Consider the following 25707-nt stretch of genomic DNA (forward strand, 5'->3'; position numbering starts at 1 on the left):
ACATTTGAAAAAAATAAAATATATCTATTACTATGAGGGTTGTTATACAATGCCATTGGAATAATTTGTCGCATATCTGAACATTATATTTTCCATGATAATGACTGGGAATAATAGTAAAGTGATAGCTCTCATATAGCAGAAAGCCCCAAATGCTATTTTTACACACTGTATGTTCCATCGCAAAGTGCTTGTGGCTAAAATAATTATTAGGATTAGCTTAATGTATTTTTACATTTGCCGTAGTATTGTCGATGGGTTTAATAACACATCAAGGGGGTCCTTGGCCAGAACCTAGTGGTATTTGGGGGGCCTTGTCGTGAAAAAGTTCGGGAACCCCTGGCCTAGGCTACCTTTTTCACATTTGAGTGGTAGGCTAAACATTCGGGCAATGAGTTGAACATCACAATGCTGATTGTTTTGTCTCAGCTGCTTCTCATTTGAGAAAGTCTCACGTAGAGCTGTCAAGGCTTCATTCGAAGCACAAAGCAACAGAAGATGATAAATGACATGTTTTTCTACCCTGTCTGGCACATTCTTTTATCTTAGGAGCAGAAAAGTTACTTATTAAACCTGCTGATGCATCTATGATCCTAAGCACACCCATTTGGATACCCAGTTAATTTGGGATTTTATGGAAAAAGATTTATATGCCTGAAGGGTACAACGCATCCTTAGGAAATTCCTCTACAGTAGCCTACCCTGTTGCATTGACCCACTCAAAACAACTTTCATTCAGTGTTTTATTCAGCTATGAATCTAATTGTCGTAAGAGGCTTTCCTGCTGTCCCCCCTTTGTTGTTAATCCTGTCCCAGGTTTACAAATGTGGTTCTCATTTGGGACAGAAATGCAGCAGCCGCAGGAGGTGGAGGAGGGGAGAGTTCCTTGAGAAAGTGTGGCGGACTGGCCGAGGTGGAAGCGCCAGTGGAAAAGATCAAGCTCCAGGCACAAAGAGACTCTTGTTTCAGGGTCTGATTGGCTGAGGAGCAGCCCAAAGGCTGTCTGGGAAAGAGACCCCGTATAAATGCTTGTAAATGACGACTCGCTCCACACTTCGTGGTATGCTTCTTCACCCCGCTGTGTGTTCTGCTGAGTCCCAAAATGGTTAGTCGGTGAGTAAACAACCAGGCTTTGTCTTCTTGTTTTTGTATTACTTTCAAAAGTTAGGGCTTAAAAGATTTTCTAACTGACTATATTCTGTGTCTCCCAAAAGCACTTTTTTGGGGGAATTTGTTTGTATAGCTGTGATATTGTAAATTGCATTTATTGAATAGTTTCGTTTTGTGGTTGCTTTCATACTTTTTCATCATACTCATGCATGTTTTATATGTTCATGGAGAAAATACAGTTCTTGAAATGTCTGTATTTCTCTTTGTGAAGAATTGAGCATCCAGCAGGAGGCTATAAGAAAATCTTTGAGACATGCGAAGAGCTGGCGGAGCCAATCCCAGCACTGGTCTCAGGTATGTCACAACTCGGCCATCTCCAATTACGCCTGCTGTTTAGATCTAGTAATAAACAGTAACAGTACTAAACCTAGTGATACACTTTAAGATCCACTATTTGAGGCCTTGTCATCCAGAGACAGGTTTCCACACACAGGGGCACCTCCAGATCATTTAGTTGAAGTATCAGGTTGCACTGTATAAACAGGAAGGGAAGTAAAAATGTAATTAGATCCACACCTATCCATACACCCACACATGCTTGTTAAGTGCTACACACACACACACACACACACACACACACACACATTTCACACATATGAGTGGCTTCATGTTCATGTTGATATTTGTGTTCAGACACATGTGAGCTTAGACACACGAGGGACTGCAATAGTAACAATGACTTCAGGAGTAACTGCAGGTGTTTCTTCTGAAGTGACATATTGTTTTGAGATCAGTGATAACTCCCAAAGTTACCTGGGTAAGCCAGTAACCTTGCTCTGTAGGACACTTCTACTGTAGATCCAGTGGGATTTAAATGTAGACTGTATTGCTTTGGCCGTTTGCAGGTGTGATTCCGTCCTGGCTGACTGGGAGTCTGTTGCGACTGGGCCCTGGGCTCTTTGAGGTGGGCAGTGAGCCATTCTACCACCTGTTTGATGGCCAGGCCCTCATGCATAAGTTTGACCTGAAGGATGGACACGTTACCTACTATCGAAGGTACCACACAGTGTTAAAATGTCACCTACTATGGAAGGTACCACACAGTGTTAAAATGTCACCTACTATCGAAGGTACCACACAGTGTTAAAATGTCACCTACTATCGAAGGTACCACACAGTGTTGTGTTGTGTCATAACTGATGTAATGAAAGAGATAAAGATACTAGAATAAAGGTGTACTGTTTCAGGTTTGCATTTCAGTTGTTGATTATGCAAAAAACAAAAACTGTAAACAAACACAAATTGATCAGGAAGCTATATTTGATAAGGGACTTACTTTTGTACATTGTAAAGTGTTATAGGTATTCTTTAGTATATTGTATATTCTTTTGTATAAGTGTATATTGACCTCTGAAATGTCCCTTTACAAAATGTCCCTTTTCAAAATTCTCAAGCTGTTATTTTGAAGGAATGTTTAATCTTATGTGTGGTTGGGGATGTTTTTCATTAAGAAAAGGGTTTCCTGGACGCCCACCACCACACAACCACAGAAATGTTACATCAGAATGTTGCATCACTTGCCCAGAGAAATAGAATTGAGTTCTAAAATGAATAGTCTCCCAAATAATGGGCCGTGCTAAAGTCTGAGCCATTGCTGATGTTTTCTTGGTCTGTACTTTGTGGTGCTGTATGCAATGCAAGTTTATCCAGGAGCACGTCTCTTTCCAGGTTTGTCAGAACTGATGCTTATGTGCGAGCTATGACAGAGAAACGGGTCGTCATCACTGAGTTTGGCACTGCAGCCTATCCAGACCCTTGTAAAAACATCTTCTCCAGGTTTGTGCTACAGTATCTTGCATCATTTGGTTTTGTACAGGTCATTTAGTGTAGTGTTCTGTATTGTATACCGTCTCTTAATGACTTTGTCATATTTGCCCTGTATGTAGATTCTTCACATACTTCAAAGGCATTGAAGTGACAGATAACTGCCTTGTGAATGTCTATCCAGTTGGTGAAGACTTCTATGCTTGCACAGAGACCAATTACATCACTAAAGTTGACCCTGACACATTAGAAACCCTCAAGAAGGTGCAGTATGTGCCGTTTATGAACAATCTTACGACATGTGTTACGACCCGGCTCTAAGCCGCAACATAAAGAGGGAGTCGGGACAACAGAGATAACTTTAATCAATAAAGTATTTATTTAAAAGTAACCAAAAGCAATAAATAAGCATTACCAAAAGATGTCTAGGGGAAAGTAAGAGCATGTATGCAAGTGTGTTCATGTGGGTGCGTGTATGCCAAAGTCAGTATGATGTTCCAAGATAGAAAGAAAGTGCTAGTGGGAGAGAGATAACCCAGAAGTGCCTGCAACAGAATGTGCCTAACAGAAAAGTGCCCAAATCAAGAGAGAGAACAACCCCTTAAATACCCACACACCTTCACCAGGTGTGTATGATTATCTAATTGGGCAAGCTAGGGCTGCACTGCCCATGCAAGGGGCACAGGGGGTCGTAACACATGTCAGAGTTACAACAACTACAGAGTTGAACATATTTATAAAAGCATTTTTGTCTTGTACATCTAAAAATAATTTACAGGTGGATCTGTGTAACTACATCTCAGTCAATGGTGTAACGGCCCACCCCCATATTGAAAAAGATGGCACAGTCTACAATATGGGCAACTGTTTCGGGAAAAACATGTCACTGGCTTACAATGTTATTAAGATCCCTCCCATCCAGGAAGGTAGGTGGATCTTTCGAACCATCCAATTCAAGATGGAACAGCCATTTGTGAAGAACATGGTCTCTAAAGAGCCTTAATATCTTTCTTTTAGACAAATCAGATCCCATTGAGAAGTCTGAAGTGATTGTGCAGTTCCCTAGCAGTGAAAGATTCAAGCCATCCTACGTTCACAGGTTAGTCAAGATGAAAACATTGGTATTGTCTTCAAGATTCAAGGTTACTGTATTTGTCTCTTGTTTGACACACACACACACACACACACACACACACACACAGTTTTGTAACATTGTGAAAATAGCCAAGAACACTGGTATTGTCTCTCCCAAAAGCAGATGTTAATCACCTTGTGTGCCTTATCCCCCCCAGCTTTGGAATGACAGAAAACTTCTTTGTATTTGTGGAGACTTCGGTGAAGATAAACCTCCTGAAATTTCTGAGTGCCTGGAGCATCCGTGGAACAAATTACATGGATTGCTTTGAGTGCAATGAAACAATGGGTGTACGCACAAGATAATGAGCTTTAAAACATACCATAGAAATCGAATGAAGTTATATCACCATGGGAATAAGATGAAGGTAACTCTCTAATGAATCTTAATTAGTCTTTGAACTAAAAGTTAAACCAAATCTGATTTTTCCAGACATGGTTTCATGTGGCCACCAAGAATCCCGGGGGATACATCGACCACAAATTCAGGACCTCAGCTTTCAATGTCTTCCACCACATAAATACGTATGAGGACCAAGGATTTATTGTTGTTGATCTCTGCACCTGGAAAGGGTAGGGTTTATTTTTCACCACCATCTTTATTTCTTGGACTGCCTCTCAGTGAATCATTTAAAGGCTGTCTGACTCAAACATCCCCATGTTTTCACTGCTTCTGAAATCTCTTGTGCCCCACAGACATGAGTTTGTGTATAACTACCTGTACTTGGCCAACCTGCGCCAGAACTGGGAGGAGGTCAAGAAGGAAGCCATGAGAGCTCCCCAGCCTGAAGTGCGCAGATACGTCCTGCCCATCGATGTGCACAGGGTGAGATATCCCACCAGTCCCATTATGTCACTACTCGATGCGTTTATAACATAAGGTTTGAGCACTGTGGTGAGATTCTCAGGATTTTAACAGATGTTACAGATATGGCAGATATCTTAGTATCTCATCTTTAAAAAACAATTGTTTATATGTTTTTAAAGCGTCTAGAGTCTGTTTTAATTGTTAAATGGTCAATACAGAGGCAGGCCAGTGGACAAAACATATGTTTGTTTAGCACATGCTGCATTAAATAATATTGTAGGTGTATTTAGAGAGGGCAGAGCCCTTTCACATCCTACCTAAATAAATAGAAATAACGTTAATGTTACTATGCCTTAGCCTAGAAATCTAGACACACCCTATGGCTCGTTGGGCTAACTATGCCTCACATACTGTACTTGTATGACTAATGCCTGTTTCACACCGGGTATGTGGCGTGAACGTCGCATGTCTGTGGCGGTCTCTCTGCTAATTAAGATGTCTCTTCATTTTGTTCCTTCACTGTTTTGAATGGAATCGCTTCCAACACACCTGTGTGTCGCATGAAAAATAGGCGTTGGTCCTATTTCTAGCATGGGAGCCGAAATAAAAACACGCTCACGCCACGCACCCGGTGTGAAACAGCCCTAAGGGCCTATTCAGACCCCAAGCGTGGCGACTGCCTGTCAGCGGCATTATCTGTCCGTTTTCATTTCGGCGCTCGTGTTAACAGGTTAAAGTGTGTACAGCACACTGCCTGCGTGTCACGCAGGTCTCAGACGCGGCTCAAGCTGCTCTGAAAACACGTGCATGCTAGAAATAGAACCGGCGCCTATTTTTCACGCGACACGCAAGCGTGTTGGAAGCGTTTCCATTCAAAAGAGACAGTGAATAATTGTTTTAATAGGCAGCAGCACCACATCAGAGACATTTCTGGTATGAATGCACATATAAAAAGCCATGAAACAGACACACAATGCACACATGCCACATTTGCGGTCTGAATAAGCCCAAGTCAGGACTGTGTTTGTTTGCAGGAGGAGCAGGGGAAGAATCTAATCTCTCTACCCTACACCACCGCCACAGCTGTTATGCGCAGCGATGGAACCATTTGGCTAGAACCAGAGGTCCTTTTCTCTGCACCTCGCCAGGGTAAATACAAAATACACCTCCATCAACTGACCACCTTTCATGTGGTGATCTATGCAATTCTGATCAGTTGTTGTTCCCCCTCATGCATACAGTATGCACTTCAGCAGCACTTCAGAAATAGCTAAAAGGGGTTCAAATAAAGTGGTTTACAAGCTTTTTGCAGTACTGTCAACAAGTATGTCTCAAATCGCAACTGCATTTGTTGAAATTTAAACTGTAAATGCTGAGGACAGTGACCAGTCTCTCTTCCCTTCTTGTTCCCACAGCCTTTGAGTTCCCCCAGATCAACTACAGCGCACATGGAGGGAGAGACTACACTTACGCCTACGGGCTCGGCCTGAACCACTTCATCCCAGACAGGGTGAGCAGCTCGGCACACCAGGAGGTCTGGACCGCACTCCTGTGTCTGTTTCGCAGTCCCGTCATGCATAACCAATGTTTGTGCTCCTGCAGATCTGCAAGCTGAATGTCAAGTCCAAAGAATCATGGGTATGGCAGGAGCCGGACTCATACCCCTCCGAGCCACTGTTTGTGCAGAGTCCTGAGGCCACAGCAGAGGATGACGGTAAGCCAGATGGGACACACTGTGCTGCCCTACAGGGTTTACAAGGTCCTCCCAGCCCTGACACAGCAGGGGTTCTCCAGTCACGACTGCTCTTTAGCTCTCCCTCTCCGCCTGCAAGTTCTCCGGCACAGTGCCGAATGAATTCAAATGTGGGCCAGGACGTTTAAATAGATAATTATGTGGAAGTTTCTGATTACTTCAGGCACAGAAATATTCCCTACAGTGCCGGAGAATCAGGTCCGAACTTGGGCTTAGTATTTGGGTCAGGCCTGGGTGATGCCAAGGGAAAATATTTCAAACATTTGTGTCACATAAGAACCATATTATGAGTTGGGTGCACGTGTGACAGCAGCTTCCCCCTCTGCCTCCAGGCGTGCTCCTGAGCATCGTGGTGAGCCCCGGGAAGGGCCAGCATCCAGCCTTCCTCCTCATCCTCGACGCCAAGAACCTCACGGAGATCGCCCGTGCCTCCGTTGAGGTCATCATCCCAGTGACCTTCCACGGGATGTACAAGCCCTGAGGGATGCAACAGCAACACGCTGACAGAGGACCGGAAGAGGAAAGGGCCAAAGAGGCAAACTTAGTGGAGGCCCCAGTACCCACGTGGTGGGGGTGTTTAATAGTGTAATGTCTAGTTCCTCTTGTCAAAAAAGTACCTCTGAAAACTAAGAACCTACTTTATTTGAAAGGCATTATAAAATACAGTTCTCCCTGCATTCCTGTGTATGCCATTTGTTTCAGGGATTTTGGTTGCATTGTTTATATTTCTTTTTTTACATTTGTCAGACCTAATAATAGTAAATGTATATAAAGAAATACCTCAGAAAAAGAACTGAGAGGTCCCCTACGAAAAAAACACATAAAGGATATGTTGAGCCCAAAGCCCAAGATGCATCAGATTCAGCAAGTAGAGGGAAATGTTTGTGGGTACTGCCTTGTTGCTTGTCTCTTCAGTTTACATTTTAAAGGGAACAACTGAGCGTTTTTACACAAAAATATTCTCAACATACCACTAATCGTGCTTTATTCTGAACATACCACTAATATCGTTTTGTATCATAGATCCCTGGTGTGCAACAAATGTGTATAAATAATGTGAAATCATTATTGTTAATCATTTCTGAATATTTTACCTTTTAATATTTCATATTTCACCTTTAACTATATGGGGTGTAATTGAAAATGGACTGTGTAGTTTGTGTATATAGGTTTGAATAAAAATATCCTGAAGTATATCAGGAATAAGAAACTTCTGTGTGTGTTGTCATTTTAAAGTTGCTGCCTTTTGTCTTTTCAACACTCTAATACTACTACTACTACTGATATAATAAGAGAATAGTGCCTAGATACACTGAAGTCCAAGGTCCAAAGCTTAAAATTAATTACAAAGAAATTACTTTATTCTTTACAAAACAAACATTGCATTGTCTTTTGTTGGCTTATAAATTACAGGTATACAGTTGAAAGGATTAGCACTTAGGTGTTAAAAATAAAGTCTTCTAAAACTTGCAGAGAAAGGATTCCCTGTGGTAATTGAGGTAGAGCTACAGTCGAAGTAATGGCGTCCGCTGCTTTTCCTTGGAAATCTGGTAGTCTTGTTGTTTGATGATTTTCAAACAGTTGCTCAATATCTAGAGAGAGAGAGAAAAAACACAACAGCTCATCTCAGCCATGTTTTCTCATCTCAGCCAAAATATTTATGAACTTCACAAACTGAAACCGAGCAGACAATGCAAGCAGGACTAAAACAAGTCGTAAATTCCTATGATTGTGTGTGTGTTAGTGTGTGTGATAGAGAATGAGAGAGCTTTTAAACTTTTCCATTTCAAACTGAGCAGCAGCTGGGTTTAATTATGGGATGCCTGTGGTAACCCTGGGAAGGAACAGTTTCTCTGCTGAGTCAGACCGGACTGTGATGGGGCTGACCAGGCGACGCATCCGGCCCATGCTCGGCCCAGATCTGGCTCTGATCTGGCACTGATCCACCATTCATGTGCATGACCTTTCTCAGAGTCACACTTTGCCTAGCGAGTGCCTAGAATAGTGTCTGATTCTGGCTCATAGCTGTCCCTCACTCTGCACCAGACCTGATGCGTGTTCAAATTTGGTGGATTCCGTCAACACATGGCAACACTCCAGCGGAATGCTTTTTACGTGAACTTCTTTTGTTTTTCAGTCCATCATTCTTAGTCATCGACATATGTTCGTTAAGATCTACCTCATGACTTTTAAAGGTATTGTTGGAGAGAGGCGACCTCATCAAATTTCAGCCTATGCTAATGATCTCATTCTTCTCATAACAGACCCAGACATATCTGTGTCGGCCATTCTCAACATTTTGGAACACTTTGGAAAACTCTCTGGCTTAACCTGGAAAAGAGTGAATTGTTCCGTCAACAATGCAGCTTTTAAAAAGCCAACACTGAATTTACCTTTCAAGACTGTGTCCTTTTAGAGGATATTTGTGTATTGTGTTGTATATTTGTGTATGTATATTGTGTTGTATATTTGTGTATGTATATTGTGTTGTATATTGTGTTGAAGAACTTTTTTTCAAACTAAAAACTTGGCAAATGTTTGCCTTTGTTAATTTGAACACACCTCAAATACTATGAGTGTGGTTGACTTCGGAGACAATCAACACCAAATCTGTATAAAAATCCACTATTAGAACATTAGAACACTCTGACTCTGAGGGGTTGGTCTTTATCTGGCAGGATCTCGCTAGTCAGCCATTTGGTGGATGTATGACGGAAACGTTTCAGACCACAGTGAGATGTTAGTTGGTGGCTTTGGTGTTTTTTACCTTCCTGGTGTCCTGGGGCAGAATCACTCCGTCGTCCCACAACCTCCCAGAGGAGAAGAACGCACTGCTCTCATCCTCCAGCCTGCAAACAGCAACAGCTTAAAGGAACGCCGCAACTTTTTGGGTCATTTGCTTGTTTGCCACGGTGCCTACAAAGTAGTCTGGATGTGGTTTAAAATAGTCAGCCTTTAGCTCCGTTTTAGCTATAGGCTGGCTATAGGCTAACTGGTGTGACCCACTTCCAGTAAATGATGCTAAGCTTGGCTAATGGTGTCAGATTGGGTTATTACACAAACAGAAGGGAAAGGTATGTATTCTCTTGTCTAACTCTGGGGGAGACGACAAATAAGCTGAAGTTGCAGTGTTCCTTTAAGTGCTTCAGAGACAAGATACTATTACAGTAAACATTCTTGTTATTTGTAATGTTTCCTAATTTCTAGGTTAAATTAAAGAATACTGAATATTGTGATTGAATACATGTATGCGGCAGGTGAGGACAGTTGAACTGTATCTTTTCATTGGGATACAGTTGCAGCAGTTGTTTATTGGGGCCACAGTAAAAGTGTTACTTTTTGTCGAGCTGCACAGCCTCCTCTTCCTCGTGCCCGAGAGCTTCAGAACATCCGGGCGCCACCAGGGACACCCTGGCGTTGGGCCACAGGAACAGGAAGTTGGGGTCAAATGCCCGTCCACACTAAAACAGACAGGAAATTCACAACAAAATTGACCTTCAGTTTTCAGGAAACCATCTCGACAACGTTGTCCACATTCAATGCTTAATATACACTTAATATACACTCTGCATGTAAGTTACATTGTCTCTTTGAAAGGCCAATTGTGTAGGTGTTTTGTCTGGATCATGTTTATTTTGAGTCTGTGCTGTGTTTGGAGACAGAATTCCACCACACAATGAACACCACACTTATACCTTTACTTAATATAGTTATATATATATAGATATATAGATTTTATTCTTGCACTGTTGCACTTACTCATTTGCACTATCACCATGACACTCATTCATTCATTCACACAGAGCACTTTACCTTACCTTACTATGCACAGAGAATCACAGGCTCAGTCCCTGCCTCAGTCATTGCAAGCGCCTCTTGATTGATTAATCACCCACTATGTGGATACTGTTTTTAGAATTGATTTAGATTAAGTGTTAGTTAGTATAATTTGTATTTTAGTATATTTAGTATATTATTTATCTTCTACTGTCCTTATTGCTTAGTTGTGTTTTTTATATTATATACTTTTAATTACTTTTTCTGCTGTTAGTGAATGTGTGTGTATTGTCTGTATGCTACTGAGACCTTGAATTTCCCCTGGGGATCAATAAAGTATCTATCTATCTATCTATCTACCTATCTATCTATCTATCTATCTATCTATCGAACCATGAAATTATAAAGCATTTTTTCTACGGTACCATGGCATAGCTGTCAGCGCCATGGCAACCCCCGATCACCACAGTGATTCTCGGCGTGGAGGCGCAGGCCACCGCAGACATCATGGAACCCTGAGCCTTCAGACGGTTAGTGTTCGCCTCGGCCTGAGGGAGTGACAGAGAGAAGTGGAGAGGGAGGTTTGACACACCAAAACTGGCTATTGGTTACATCTGGTTATTTAAGGACTGTTTACATGTTCACTTGCTCAGTGACGCTCACAGAACATAATACTTACGGCAGTCCTTTCCATTCATGCTCTAACTCTTTACTCGTGATTAAATATTGTGTCTTATAGTGATGGTGCAGTTTGTCCCGCAGGCTCTTTCTCATGCCATTTTATATTCAGTCTTGTTTACTTTTACTGTTTTTTACATCCACTCTATCTTCATCGGGCATCTCAGGCTACCTCCAAGCAATGTTTTCGTAGTACTTGTGTACAATGACCAACTTAGTCCTTAATTAAACAGTTTCCTAACCTTCTCACACACATTCTCTCTTTTTTGTAGAGTGTTTTGACAGAGAGAGGGACTGAGGGACACGACTCACACATGCGCTCTAAGTATCAGCATCGCTCTGTCTAATCCTCTTCACCGTGCACAACTACATTCCACAACCACTCTCCAACAACAGCAGCGTTCCCACCAGCCTCCACCAGCCCAGCCCCCACCAGCCCCAACAGTGTGTGTGTGTGTTTGTGTGTGTCTGTGTGTGTTTGTGCGTGTGTGTAAGTGTGTGTGTGAGAGAGAAAGAGCATGGAGTGAGGAAGTGTGTGTGTACACACAATCACAACAAATTATCAAAGACATCATTAATGCCATGACTATTCCAGTGTGTAAAAGTGTCAGCCGTTTCCCAGAAGAGGCTAGGGCGAGTACGACTGCAGGCCTACCTTGTCCGTGGACAGCGTCAGCCCAGGGTGTGGGGCCGTGTTCTGGAGGAATATGAGCGGGACGTCCCTCTGATCACACAGCGAAACAAAGTGGGTGCCCTTCAACGAAGCTTCACATGTGAGCTCGCCATTGTTTGCAACAATGCCCACCAGATGCCTGTGGGCACACAAGACGACAAATCCCGTTGGGGGCGTCAGTGGCCGGGGCTCAGCTGTCTTAACGGGACACAGACGCACAGAGATGATTTAGTTGTTCTGACGTCTGAGACGACGAAACTGGACAAGGGACTTTTATCTAGTAATCGGCGCCATCTAGCAGACTGATTACTGGTGTAATACCACCTGATTCTCTCAGACTGCATTTCTCTGCATCCAGAACACTCTGCTGCCATGGCAACAAGCAGTTCTTGGGCGAGGGTGGGGTGGGTGGGGGGAGAGAAGCTCTTTGTGAAAGTAGATAAAAGCTGCCTGAAGAGAGTTATTCTCCCCTGTTCCCAGCCTGTATTCAGAGAGATGGCCCCGCAGAATCCAGGCCTGGTTTAGAATAATCAAAGATACGGCTAACTAGGCACAGGGGGCACAGCGATCTGATGCGCGGAGCAACGTTAACCCCTCAACAGTCACAGCACAGTTTGTTTAGTTTGACACATATCTTAACAGGAGATTGTTTGAAAAACTTTTATAATCGATTTGCAGTCTAAAGAATATGCCATTGAAATTCACAATAACCACAACAATAATATTATATGTAATACACATACACACTAATATATGTGGCCTGGACACATACAGTACAGTGCAGTGTTGCCTTTGAAGAGTTCTTTTTTCTCAAAACGCTATATCCACCATTTTAATGCATTTTCAATAATGCTTTACTCAATCAAAACAACACAGCTGCACTTTTACTGATATTATCTGAAATACACAATTAAATAATGTGAGTTATTAATGTTTTCAAAAATGGATTTATAGTGTTTTGGAAAAGAGTTCTTCATTTTGAAGTAGTACATGATCTCTGCTCACCCGTCAATTCTGCCAAACCCCGTGAGAAGAGTGGTTCCGTACCGAGCTTTGAACTCCTGGAACTTACTGCCATCTGTGAGTCGACTCACAATCTGAGGACAAAGCGTTTGGAAACATTAATAAGAAATGCCCTAATCTTCCCCGCAAGGGCATTTCTAACCTCTACTGTCAGTGACTGTATATACACACCATCCTGTGTTATTCTGAGTAAGATATGATCATGTAAACAACATGGTGGAGTCAAACCAAACATAGTCCAGGCTAGTAGTCATACATGCACATATAAATGGTTAGATCAATCCCCTTACTTACAATAAGATCACTTTTTTGTAGGACTTTCTGCAGTGCACTATGGCAGAGTCAAAAGTACTTGAGTGTTTTTAAAAGAGACATAGATAGATGATTCATTTTTACACACCTCACCTATCCATCTTGCCATAGGGTTAGGGTCAAACTAACACCCTATCTGATCTACTCTACAAGTGACCAGGATTTTATTCATAATTACTGCAGTTGCTGTGTTCTTGAGTTACTGTTTTATTTAACACATTTGGGTTCCTGACCAGCTTGGCGTCCAGGCTGTGGTGGTAGGTCTTGGGAGCGAGGCCCAGCAGGTCGCCAGAGCTGTGCAGAGGCTCTTCCACGAGCCCGGCCTCGACCTCCTCCGGGAGTTCAAAGTTCAGGGTGGAGATGATGTTCCTGGTGGCCTCGAAGGCGTCCTGCTCCACGGTGGCAAAGTGGTCCACACAGCCACTCACTCTAAACACAGCAGCACCGCACGGCACCACACACACACACACACACACACACACACATGGCCCCATCAGGAGCAGTACACATAGGAGAAAGAGAACAGCAGCAGCAGCTGTTATTGTTGTTAAGATGACTGCACTGACAGGAAATACAAAATGGCCCTTTGGGCTTGTGTTTAAAGTGCCATATTCAGACAGCTTTTATTCCAGGTTTTATTCTGCTGTTTTCTGATTTATTTAAAAAAAAGATCTTAGTGTTTCCAGTGCCAAGATATTAACCATTTAGCAAGTCTCACCCAATACTCTATCATTTAGAGTCTAACCTGCTCCTTGGGTTCCATATATATTAATTCTTGACAAATCACAATACTCTACTGAATAATTGACACAATCATAAATCATGCTTGGTGTATACACACAATGTTTCCAAGGCTTTCTTTTCCCCATTACAACCGGATGATATCTCCACTGTTACACAACATGTTACTCTGATACTCGCGGCTACCATTCAAATAACACAGTTTTCTATGTCACTAGCTTCTCTCTGTTACTCACTCACTCACTCTGCATGCAGGCGCGCTCCACCCAGGTCCTCTGGGGTGACCTCCTCCCCTGTGGCCGCCTTCACCAGTGGGGGGCCCCCGAGGAAGATGGTTCCGATCTTGTGAACCATCACCGTCTCCTCGGCCATGGTGGGAATGTAGGCACCACCTGCAGTGCAGGAGCCACAAACTATTGCCACCTACAGGCCAAACAAGAGAAGTGTTTAACAAATTACAGTGCAGAGGAACAGCAAGGAAACTAGTAATGTACTGGAGGTAGCCATACACTTAACACACGCTGACTAGTAATGTACTGGAGGTAGCCATACACTTTACACACGCGGACTTTGACAGAACATCTATAATTAGTGTGTTTGCTGTTCCTCAGAAATTAATTCTAGTTAATTGTTAAACATTGATAACAAATATGTTTAATCAGTATATTATTAAATCAGAACTTACTGGTGATCCTCTTGTGTCAGAAAGGTCTCTATATGGTTTATTGATTGTTTATCAAAATGTAGATATATCTAGGTGTCCTTATTTGTGTAATTCTTCCTTACCTGGGGTATTTTCATAGCAGACATTACTGCTTCGTTGTAGAAAGTGCGTCCTCCTTGGTTTTTGTCAGGGAAGATTTCTGACTAAGAATGAGAGAGGGCAAGTGGCTATGTTATATTCCCAGACAAGACACACAAGCCTGAATGCATCAGTTCAATGATTCTTTCTCTACTTGCCTGCAGAGGGAGAAAGGCCCCACCACTGTCCACTAAGTACACACAGGGCAGCCGGTTCTGCATGGCTACATCTTGGGCCCGGAGCTGCTTCTTGACAGTAATAGGGTATGCAGTGCCACCCTTCACAGTGGCGTCGTTGGCTATGAACACACACCATAGTCCATTGATCCTGCCAATGCCTTTGGGGGTAAAGAAGTGAGGGGGAAATGGCTTCTGTCAAAATCCTCATATTTGCATCTACTTGAGAAGATGTTGCGGCCACTGATAATAACACTCACTCTCTAATTGTTTACTCCTTTAGTCTAATTGTTACTCCTTTAGTGAAATTCAATTATTACATTGGCAACAGACAACAGCACGGGTTCTTTTTATCTATGACATTTTTAAAAGCTTTTATTAGCTACTATTGCCTTAATGCCTTAATATAAACTTCCATAAGGTCCAACAGTTCAAGCAGTGCCTCTGGGCAGACTTGCTGCTTCTGTTCTTGCAGTGGTTCTCAAAGTGTGGGGCAGGCCCCACTAGTGGGGAATATAGACATGACAGGTGGCGGCTTGAATTTTTTCCACCTCCAAAGTGGGAATGACAGAAAAAGTTTGAGAACCACTGTATTATTGTAATCCTATTCCACTAATTTCCAGGCTTTCTTATCACTCTCGGAGAGCTACCTACCAGTTAGACAGCCAGCCGAGGGGATGTCACCGTAGGGTAGTCCCAGCCCTGCGAAAGGGGACAACTCTAGGTAGTCTTCATCATCAAGCAACCTGTGAAGGCGATCTCTGACCAAGAGCTTTTTGTTTCTCTGTGTGTGACGCAGAACCGCATTCTCGCCACCCCCCTTTTGCACCTGCGCAACATATTTATGATATCTGGAAAGAAAATCATTCAAGTAGATTGTTATAGTAAAACACAATGTGCAAGATGCAAAGTCTACTGGTGCTGAGAGGAAAAAAAGAGAGAGAGGGAGGGAGGGAGAGAGAGCGAGAGAGATGTCAAATTACCGCTCTTGGCAGACCAGGCTGTTCTTTAAGTTTAGTTCAAATACGTGATTCTGAATTGGGTGTAGGGCTCCTTCTACGACTGGAAAGGCACTGGGTAGACGCTTTCTTCGCGCAATGCTCATGGACTTGGACTGTGTTTGCTGGTGCATAATTGGTGCAGACAAGAAGTGTGTCAAAGGTTGCCCCCGATCCGCCGTTACTGGTGATATCCATGAATGGATACACCGGTGGTGAAGTCGACTTCGAGTAAAAACACTCCACTTTTTATCCGAGACCCTTTGTTGTCGTAGGCATGAGGACACATCGACACAACCTTCGATACTCAAACCCCTGTCAACAATAAATTAGCTGGTGACACTCTTGTTACAGCAATTAAAAGTAAAAGTGACAAGGAGAAGATGAAATGTCACATTCACTGCCCTCTAAATAAACATGTTCTTGTTTCATCTTCAATGCCATTGATATAACGTTACTGCATGTGTAACGTTAACGTTAACCTATATGTTTTCCTTCTGTTGTTCCTTATGCCAGGTGAAAATATGAATTAGTCACCACAAAAATGTTATTTGTATTGTTAGCTTAACGACAATATCCAAAGAAGCAGTTTCCATATTTTCATTAAGATTTTACTAGTAAAGATCACGTTTCGCTGAACATAACCACAGGGCTTACCTCAGTATGCATCTGTACATGACAATTAATGTATCAAATAGATCTGTGATATTAGCTAGTTAGCTATGTCTCCCTTCTCCTGTAGCAAACAAGTTATTTGGTGTTACATTGAACAAAGTCTGGAAGGAAACAAAGCAGACCGCCCATTCCCTGTGATGCTCAATAATTACCATTAGGGGGCATTATTTTACAAGTAATCACATTAACAATCACAAACTAAATGAGTGTTCTTTGTTCAGCTAAAAGTTATAGATGACATCATTTTTATCCTCGCAGTAACTGCAATTATATATTAATTTTGTATAGTTGCCTTATTCCTTGTGCAAATATGCAAGACCTTAGTTTATCTATCAGGACCACTGATGGTGTACTTTTGAGGTATATTTTGACAGAGGAGCGCCTGTTTGCATTTGCCTAATACGTTTAACTTAATGTTAACAATGTTCACGTTTGGTTAGTTTGGTTTAGCTTTTAGTATAGGCTACGTCTGATTGATCCTAAAAACAATAAAACAGTTTTGGGGGTGAGTTCAGTCCAGTGGGGAGTTCAATGATTCCAGTGACAGATATGACACACGTGCGATTCCTCGAAGGAGGACGCCAGGGCCGATTTTGTTTTTTTCTGTGGACAACTGGTTTACTCAATTTTGCAAATGTTACAGATAAATTGTTTAAAGCACAGGGTTGAAGAATAACCTGAACCTCCCGTTTCTCTGTGTCCTCCAAGATCCCAACTTCCTGTGCGAGCGCTGAATCAGACAGACAGTTCCTCTCTGGAATTGGCTCAGCAGCGCTAAGGAGGTTACACGACGACAGACGGTGAAACAGTCTAGGAGTTTTGAACGGGGGATACGTTGACAATTGGAGAGTTTTGTCCGAAGAGCAACCGGCCATGAGTTGGGGAATAGATCTTTGGGTAAGAAGGCTATATGCATTTGCAAAGTTTGTATTCCTTTGTCCGCTCGAGAAAAACGCTTTTCCTGTTTTGCCATTACTTCAACAAAGGTGCCCTACTACCTTGGTTTCAGCATTGTTTCTACCCAACCTATCCTAGCCAGTGCATTCGTGATACACAGGCTATACGCACCTTTAGGCTACATCTGAAATACGAAACAAAGAAGGAAGAGATTGGCAACACATAGACCGCAAACTGTATATTTTCTAAATGTAGACCAGATCTTACTTTTCTGAAACATTTAATAAGCTATTTGTTAGATAACCAAATTATTCCCTCATTGACCGTCGGTCGGCTATTCACACCCTTGTCTCGCAGACAAGGTGGTTGAGAGAATGTAACGCAGGCTATCACTGTAACCCCTCCGGTTTCGGCATCAGTTGAAATAATTTATAAATATGCTGAAATCCAACAGTTGGATGTAAACATGTAAGCGATGCACTAGTTATTCTTCTGACCTGTCCAATCTCATTTGTTACGATAACGTAGGCTACATTGTTTATGTCGAGGGGACTCTTGCTGTTAAATAATTGGGCTTAAAATCACTCCTCAATGAAATTCGGCCAAGCCGCGGATTAATAATAGGCTACAGGATAAAACTGCTAATAATGGGTAGACTGGGTTTACGAAGGAAAAGATTAACTCTGATGATAATCTATCCCATTCAGTAGAATAATTGACTCATTTGTTAACCGGTTGTCTGCTATTGTTTCGAACTTGATATTTCTCACAAGAGTAAGCTATGAGATGTTTAATAATCCATATTCTGCACACACAGTAGAATATCACTATATTTCACAATTTTAAAGACAATGAATTGATAAATCAGGAGACAGGAGGGGTGTTGCCCGTGAAATGCTGCTGCTGGGGGAAAGACCCAACAGCGTCCAAAATCCGGGATGCACCTTCTGGCTTGGATAAAGAAGCAACAAACGGCAACAAAGACCACCACATGCTATATCAAAAGTATGCTGACAAAAGAGAAAAAGTGCTCAAAAGCTATGGATTTCAAAGTCATAGTGAAAGTCATAGTGTAGCTCAAGTAATCACCTCTGTTTAATACCGAAATGATGCACGTGCTGCATTGACTGAGCTGGGATGTAGCGATGGTTGTTGACTTCATCTGTCTGACGTCATCGGCAGCCCCGTTCTGTCTACTTCACCTTAATTGTCTGTCGTTTGACAGTGTAGCTGGTGCACATTTCTAACTGTGGAGGTTGTGTGGACAAGGTCTTATCTGCCATAATAACCGCATCGCAGTAGTAGTACTCAGCTCCTCAATCAGTTCCACTATGTAATGTTTTGTTGTATTGTAGCATTTTGAACAAAGCACACAATCCCTCTATTTTGCACACGTGTCTGAGCCGATACTGGCATGGTATGTCTATCTATGGAGATATAATATAAAAAAAAGCTAATGCTGAGATTTGTAATGAAAGTGATTGAAGATGAATGTGAGAACATTTGCACTTCTCCATCACAAGAGCTGGATCACTGGCCTGCAGGCATTGTGTCAAAATATGTAGCCTAGTCCCAGTGTAGAATAGCCTTACACATTTAGATGATTTGAAAGTTTGGGATTTATTGAGATACAGTTGCATGCAGTTGTCAAAAACCCTACACTGTTTTCTAATGTGTTGAAAAATTAGGTCTATTATATGCATGAGTGTAAAATACTCAGAATGACAGAGGCATCATGCTTGCCCTTTGTCACTGTCTGTATAGTTTTTAGTACCACAATGTTACATAGATTTGAAGCATTTGCATGAACAGTTGGAAAATTCAGTGAGTTTGGTTATACAGTAATCGAGCCCTTTGTACTACAGATTTGATTGCTGCTCATCAACGTGCACTGTCACCAGATGGTATTAAAATTCATATAAGTAGCAAACTGAGGGTTAAGGGTGTGCATATGGTGTGGGCTTTGGGTCAGCTCAGTAGCATATTAATACCATATGCTAATTGTCACAGAATAGGATTACATCCAAATGCCTGGGCGAAGGATACTGTATGTGAGGTCTATGTGTAACCCACAGCTTTGAAGAAAATGGATTCTTTTGAGAACATAAGAACAGGCTTGCTCCATGCACGCGCGCATGTGTGGTTCTGCTCTTTTTGCGTTTGTCGGCATGGGGCCTATTATATGCCACGTCCTTGTGTTGTCTAATTTGTTTTCAGTAGGATTGATGGGTCTTTGACCCCCATCTTAATACCAGGCTTTCTGTGCTGCATAAATCCTTTAAAAAAAACACCAGTAACAGACAGATTTAGACCGCAGTGCATGTTTGTGCAAGAGGAGGTAGACATGGCAAAGGTTGCAGAAAACTTTGACAAGCCAGCAAACCATTATTAAAAACAATGACATGACAGTATACAATTTGGTCCTGGCAAGAAACCGCAGATTCCAACTTACTCTCATCATGTGAGTATTTGGCCTGTGTACAGATTTTCTTTCTTTTTTTGGTGGTGGTGATGGAAAACCATGTTTGGCATGATATTTATGTGTGTGTGTATGTGTGATGGTAATGGTGTGTGGGTATAAGAGGTCTGTCTTTAATGAGAGGAAGCTATGTGAATAGGGGGTGAGCATTAATTGCTGAGAGATGCCAAGCATGGAGAAGGCCTGTTATCCGTCCCAGAGAGACACTGCTAAGTCAGCAAGCTTATTCTGGCCCAGATCTGTCTGTTTTTGGCCGGTTCCGGGCCTTACCATATCCATTCTGCTTCTGTCAGGATGGCTGTGTCACATGCGAGAAACAAGAACTGTGAAACATAAGAAACTTTGCTAGCAAAGACATGGTCACGTGATAAATAGCCAGCATTGATCTGCAGTTCTCCCCCCAGCCCACAACTGCAGTCACGGCTTAGCGTCTGTCTGTGTTGCCTGGTGGGCGTAGCTTGAGCCATAGATACTCTGAGCTCTACTATTGTATGGCTAGTGTGTGGCGCATAGAGACCTTGATCTGCGCTGTGTTTAAATCTGATGTTGCTTGCTACTGAGGACTGAAAACAAAGATCCGTTTACAGGACCTTTCTTTCCTCTCAAGATTTCGGTTGAGTTAAGTATTTATTATGTAGCTGGGATTCACCCCAATACACATACTGGTTAGACCAGTTGAAAACTATTATTAGCCCAGCAGGTGTGCAGGTGGTTCACACTCAATATGCAGGGCTTGGGAGTGTTCTGGCACTGTGCCTAAACGGGCTACTTGCACGAAAGGTTCTTAACGTGGCCGGTTTGTTTCCGGTGGAGCGTTAACTGTTGTAACGGCATCTTCTGTTATATTCTGCTCCTAACGTTCGATACTCACTCCGACACTGAATATCTTGTTTGTCCAATAATAACAATTTATTGTAACATGCTGATTTACTAAATGGAACACCCAACCGATACGGCATGTTCAAATACACCTGGCTCCACCGGAAACAAACGAGCCATACGTGCACAGAGCCCATCCAGGCGTTGGCCATGCTCTTTAAGATTTGAAAATAGCTAATAGGTCTATTACATCTCCAAAAATGTCGGATGACTTTAGGCTCAGATATTTTCGTTGCTTTAAGCCATGCATATGTGGAGTAGTCATCCAGCGCATTCCCTACCAAACCAAACTGCATTTAAATGGAGCGGTTCAAGCAGAACATTGTTGTCTCTTTCAACTGCACACAACCTTTCCAGCTCCAAGGAAGTCATGGCCTAATAGAATTTGTGTCGACAAGGAAATGTACAGTATTCTCCGAATCTCTGCTATCTGTCTATTGGTCAGCATGTGATTAATGAGGAAGCTGTGGGTAGTCAGCGAGCGAGGAGAGAAGCAAAGCTTGCTTTTCTGACTGGACGTTGAATTAAGTGGCTCACTGTGGGCTTCTCAACCACAGCCCTGCACTGGCGCGGATCCTGTGTGATTTAAGGCAGTTCAATCAATGCTAATCCTCTGGACTTGGGGAAAAGCCTTCTGTTGTTTGGCTTTGAGCATGTTTTTGACAACTCCCCCTCCCTCCCCACAAAATACTCTGAACAGCGCAACCCCCCCCCCCCACACACACACCGCCCCATCATCAGCAGCACCGTATTGCTGCATCCCAACTGTTCTATAAGCAGAATAAAGTATTTTCTGATCCTGAATTCAGAGCACCTGTGTGCTAAATTATGCAAAGTTATGTTAAATATTAAACCTGTGCTTAAGTAGGCTTGTATTATAAATATCTTTTTATTGTAAGTGTCCCTTAAATCATTCTAGTTTCTGATCATTATGTAGAGCCTACGGTACCCTGACCCTAATCAGGCTATGTTTTTTTTTAAATCTCCATCCTTTGGCAGAGACTGCAGTCTGCTGAGAGTCATTAGCCTACTCGGTTGCACACTACTCTGTTACACACATTTGCACACATTTTGTCAGCTCCTTCTTTTGACATTTATGTTCACCTTTATTCATTTAGCAGACACTTGCAGTACAGATGTACTGAACATTAATTCCATCTGTAATTTTGCTCTGCCAGTTGAAATACGTAAACCTGAGATGCAATATTACTACTAGACAACCCATCCAACAGCAGTCCAGGGCCCATCCTGTAGCACTTGAAACATTATAAGACTCAAGCCATAATGAACCTGAATCTGGACTGTAACAGGCAAATGTTCCATTCGCGGATCTGCAGCAATTAGCTTCCAATATAATCAATGGAACTGGCTGCATCAGATGTGATCGCAGCATGTACATTTGACAAAATTAGACCAGTCTTCTAAAGCGATTTTTACGCTTCGGGAACGTAACGCTTCCGTTATGTGCCGGGTGTGTAGCCTGCTTGTAAGGCATGCAGTGAGACTCGCAGGCCCTGAGCAGTGGGCTGTATTTGGCTCCTGGAGCCCGTGCTGCTGCCTCCATGGGCCAGGCTGTGCCTTAATCTGGGCTCCTGGCTACCTGGGGCTCGAGGGTCAGGTGATGATGCCCAGACGCGTGATAATTACTCCCCATGCCAGCCTGGGCTAGTGCCAACCTGGCTGGTGGAGGAGGAAGAGGCCGCCGTCCCCCGTCATGCGCAGCAGACGTGGCCGAGCAGAGAAGCGGAGAGGAGAGGCCCGCACTTTGTTTTAGGACAAACTGCGAGCGGTATTCTGTTATTCCAGAGCTAAGAGGCTTAGAATGTTGAGTAATGCTTTGGTAATATGCCTCCAGTCTTTTCAGTGAACCTGCTGAATGTTGTGCTAGTTTGGCCTATTTATCACTCAGCTGAAAGTGACTTTGTCTTTTCACAGGCCAGCAGATGTACTGTGGCAGTTTATAGACAGTGCCATAAAATCTGTTGAGCAGGCAATTACGGCAGTATGAACTAAGGGGAAACACATTTTCTTTGTTATGGAAAAGAACGCTGGTGGGGTGAATGTTTCTTTCAGGGGGCTAAGAAACAGTGCAGTGTGACAATGCCAACATAAAGACTTAAAATGGCACACACAGACACAGGTTGATTGTTATGATCTGGCTTAGTTGTGCCTCTTTACATAATTTTGGGGTTTAAAAAAAGCGAAAAGTCCCAAGGGTAATCTGGGGAACACAAAGAGAAGGTTCCACAGTCCCAGCCTTGTGTTTCCGCCGCGCCCCCCTGGCACGGGCTTCACTCCTCTCCGCTCCACGCGGATCCTTGAAGCACCCCACTGCTACACTTCCTCCTGTTCTGAGAGCCTCACAAATGTCTTCCTGTGTCCCTCTGAGGCCGAGCACACTTCTGTCTTTATTTTCTAATATCACCTCTCTTTTTATGTCCAGTGCTTACCGAGCACTTGTAGATGTCCCTTGAACCTCAGAGAGAGAGAGAGAGAAACAAAGGAGAATAGTGCTTGGTTGAGGTTACTGGATCTGAACCTGGAATGGCTTGTTCAAGTAACCAAAAGTTGCCAACACAATTAAACGTGTGATTTGGCAAGTTTGTCTCTGACAACAATAAATACATATATGTAACAACAAGAAATACATCTGATGCTGTTTACATGTAACAACTGAATGACTATAAATATCCATCTCCTTTCGTTTCTGAGGTTGAACAACAATAACCATTATTATATGCTATCAGCAAGAGGCCAATTCTGTTGTGGAACTGGCTCTGATATAGGCCTGGTTTGGCCTATTTGTCTGAGATTAGAATTCAAGCCGTGTGTGTGTGTGTGTGTGTGTGTGTGTGTGTGTGTGTGTGTGTGTGTGTGTGTGTGTGTGTGTGTGTGTGTGTGTGTGTGTGTGTGTGTGTGTGTGTGTGTGTGTGTGTGTGTGTGTGGGCTTGCTGCAGAATGGTCCAATTGGGTGTTTAGAGCTGAATGTTTTAACACTCTGTAAAGCGCCATGAGACATGTGTAATGTTTTGGAGCTCTATAAGTGAAATTAAATTAAAATTGGAATTGTAAGACTTTCTCACCCAGTGTGAGAGCCCAATGCTCCCACCACCTAGACTTGGCTTTTTTCTGTCCTTAAATTCGTACTGACAAATAGACGAGAGAGCGAGAAAGAAAGAGAGAGGAAATATTGCATCTGTTCATGTATGTTTGATGTTTATACTATATGTAATGATCGCTTTGGTAACACCAACTGCCTGTTCGTCATGCCAATAAAGCATTTTCAAATTGAATTTGAGAGAAAGCAAGAGAAAGATTGCGAGCATACAAATGATCTGCTGGTGTTCGTCTAAAGTGCCTTTTCCTGTAGGCTGTTTACCATCTCTTCCCCTGCTGAAGATGTCGTCAGCTTGTGTATACAAAACACTCTCCACTGGCTCCGACAGTCTTTGCTGAGTAGCATAGATGCTTATCTACTGTTGTCATACACAGCAAACCTTGCTATTTGCAGTTCAAGTAGTCTGGGGGATTTTTAAATGTCACAAAAAATAATCAATATTTGATCTTCGTAAAATAATGCTCCAAGTAAACTCATTAGGTTGAGTGCAGTGGAACTTCACAAGCCAGCACACTTGTTTGTGCCGAAGATGCTTCTTCACATTGATTTTTTCCCCCCTAATAATTTATTGGAGAAACCAGAGCTTTTTGGCCTGCTCTGTTCTCCCCAGCATGGAAAATAAATCCAGCTTTAGCACAGGCTCTTTGGGAGTTGGGCCTGACTGTGCTGGTTGGAGGGGTAACCGAGTTCATTGTTCACAGCCTTCCCATTCACTTTAACAGGGGCCTCTTGCAGCTATGCTAATGGATGAGGTCTGTTTACAAAAAAAGGGGGAAAAATGTTGGTTCACCCCTCTGTGAAATATTGTCAGAATGCATGTAACTATAGGCTTTTGGAAAGATGTGGAGAGGAGCTCTTAAGCTCTCAATGACAAGTAGAGTTTGGAAGAAGAAAAAGATGTTTTTCTAACCTTCACATGACTTGTGTGTGAGCCTCTGGTGCCTTTGCTCCACGTATGAGAAAGTGGCTGTGAAACAGAAAGTCCTGGGCAGTTTTAGTGACCTGCATACTAACTTATCAGCGGTGAATTGTTGTTTTGTGTCACAGCGATGGAGTTGGAGTTGGTTTCCACGGCAGCCTCTTTGCGGTGTTGTTAGTGACCTGCCCAGTGTGCTAAGTTACCCAGACTTAGGGTAAAGGCATGGGTATACATCAGCCTTTATTCTTGTTGGGTTCACGACTTTCTGAGGCAAGAGGAATTTGTGGCTTTTCCTACAGTTGTTTTTCTGAAGTACACTACATAGTAACTGCGACCAATTCACACATCATATAAAAACGACTGTGTTTAGTTAATCATTCATTTGAAATAATGGATTGCTTAGCCTCTGCCAAAAAGACTTAGTGTCTACACTGCTTGCTTAATGCTTAGAGGTATGGAACCATTTGTAACCTAATCTATGCTAATAACTTTATTGATTCTCTATACGTAGCATGCATGTATATTATACAATGAAAAGCACACACTTCATCAGGAAGCTGAACTTCAGCCTAGACTTAGCTTTCCAGGAGCAACACGTCCTAGTTTATCCTACATCGTGTGATAAGAGAGGAGGAAGGAGAGCCCAGGTTTCCCATAAAGCACTCCTGTTGCAGCACTCCATATCTAGGACTGTAAACTGAATATCTTTGACGCTTGGCCAATATAAGACATTTGAAGACATCATCTTGGGATTTGGGAAACACTGATCAACATTTTTTCCTCCTAACCGACATTTATAAACCATTTATAAATAGTACATAATCAAGAAATTGATTGAAAAATTAATAAATTCTGGCGACAATCGTTAGTTGCAGCCCTAGTCCTATATAAAGCGGCCTGCTCCCTTAAAGAGGGTTAAATGAGTACATGA

General features: G+C 42.6%; 3 protein-coding genes across 7 annotated transcripts in view; 2 read left to right on the forward strand and 1 right to left on the reverse strand.

The window, feature by feature from the left end:
- Nucleotides 1-847: 847 nt before the first annotated feature.
- On the forward strand, nucleotides 848-7777 carry LOC143114631 (retinal Mueller cells isomerohydrolase). Of its 2 annotated transcripts, XM_076276326.1 has the most exons (14): nucleotides 848-1113; nucleotides 1382-1464; nucleotides 2016-2166; nucleotides 2839-2946; nucleotides 3057-3198; nucleotides 3713-3860; nucleotides 3952-4033; nucleotides 4227-4359; nucleotides 4502-4641; nucleotides 4765-4894; nucleotides 5911-6025; nucleotides 6292-6386; nucleotides 6479-6590; nucleotides 6962-7777. In XM_076276326.1, exons 1-14 carry the CDS (start codon nucleotides 1103-1105, stop codon nucleotides 7108-7110), a joined length of 1599 nt encoding a protein of 532 aa, XP_076132441.1. In that variant the 5' UTR covers nucleotides 848-1102; the 3' UTR covers nucleotides 7111-7777. The 2 variants fall into 2 exon arrangements, with proteins under 2 accessions (XP_076132441.1, XP_076132451.1); XM_076276336.1 differs by lacking the exons at nucleotides 848-1113; nucleotides 1382-1464; nucleotides 2016-2166 and adding an exon at nucleotides 2267-2277.
- A 185-nt stretch (nucleotides 7778-7962) lies between these two features.
- On the reverse strand, nucleotides 7963-16556 carry LOC143116698 (biotin-dependent 3-methylcrotonyl-coenzyme A carboxylase beta1 subunit). Of its 2 annotated transcripts, XM_076277980.1 has the most exons (13): nucleotides 16467-16556; nucleotides 15795-16124; nucleotides 15466-15662; nucleotides 14794-14972; nucleotides 14620-14700; nucleotides 14078-14256; nucleotides 13326-13521; nucleotides 12763-12854; nucleotides 11740-11896; nucleotides 10832-10954; nucleotides 9966-10090; nucleotides 9397-9478; nucleotides 7963-8221 (listed from the first exon to the last, which is right to left on the reverse strand). In XM_076277980.1, the coding sequence occupies exons 1-13, from the start codon at nucleotides 16484-16486 to the stop codon at nucleotides 8135-8137; spliced, it is 1848 nt and encodes a 615-aa protein (XP_076134095.1). In that variant the 5' UTR covers nucleotides 16487-16556; the 3' UTR covers nucleotides 7963-8134. The 2 variants fall into 2 exon arrangements, 1 of the variants encoding a protein (XP_076134095.1); XR_012985900.1 differs by lacking the exons at nucleotides 7963-8221; nucleotides 9397-9478 and adding an exon at nucleotides 10448-10535 and having other exon boundaries at nucleotides 10028-10090.
- Nucleotides 16557-17062: 506 nt separating this feature from the next.
- fnbp1l (formin binding protein 1-like) overlaps nucleotides 17063-25707 on the forward strand; it is a 49579-nt gene continuing 40934 nt past the window's right edge. Inside the window, exon 1 of one of the 3 annotated variants that reach the window (XM_076277983.1) lies at nucleotides 17063-17381. In XM_076277983.1, the coding sequence (XP_076134098.1) occupies nucleotides 17358-17381 (24 nt within the window). In that variant the 5' untranslated portion in view covers nucleotides 17063-17357. The remainder of the gene's footprint in view (nucleotides 17382-25707) is intronic. The other 2 variants (XM_076277982.1, XM_076277981.1) reach the window with 2 other exon arrangements.

This window comes from Alosa pseudoharengus, unplaced genomic scaffold (assembly GCF_046254945.1).
Source record: "Alosa pseudoharengus isolate Yale_2024_CS ecotype anadromous, Long Island Sound unplaced genomic scaffold, YU_APseudo_1.1 YU_APseudo_1.1_scf_11, whole genome shotgun sequence".
Taxonomy (NCBI): Eukaryota; Metazoa; Chordata; class Actinopteri; order Clupeiformes; family Clupeidae; genus Alosa; species Alosa pseudoharengus.

Coding starts and splice junctions, on each gene's coding strand:
- LOC143116698 (XM_076277980.1), bottom strand. CDS start 16,486: ATGTACAGATGCATACTGAG. Junction 14,257..14,619: donor CTGCTATGAAAATACCCCAG/GTAAGGAAGAAT, acceptor TTTGGCCTGTAG/GTGGCAATAGTTTGTGGCTC. Junction 11,897..12,762: donor GGGTTTGGCAGAATTGACGG/GTGAGCAGAGAT, acceptor GTGTGCCCACAG/GCATCTGGTGGGCATTGTTG.
- LOC143114631 (XM_076276326.1), top strand. Junction 4,642..4,764: donor GATCTCTGCACCTGGAAAGG/GTAGGGTTTATT, acceptor TGTGCCCCACAG/ACATGAGTTTGTGTATAACT. Junction 6,591..6,961: donor GGCCACAGCAGAGGATGACG/GTAAGCCAGATG, acceptor CTCTGCCTCCAG/GCGTGCTCCTGAGCATCGTG.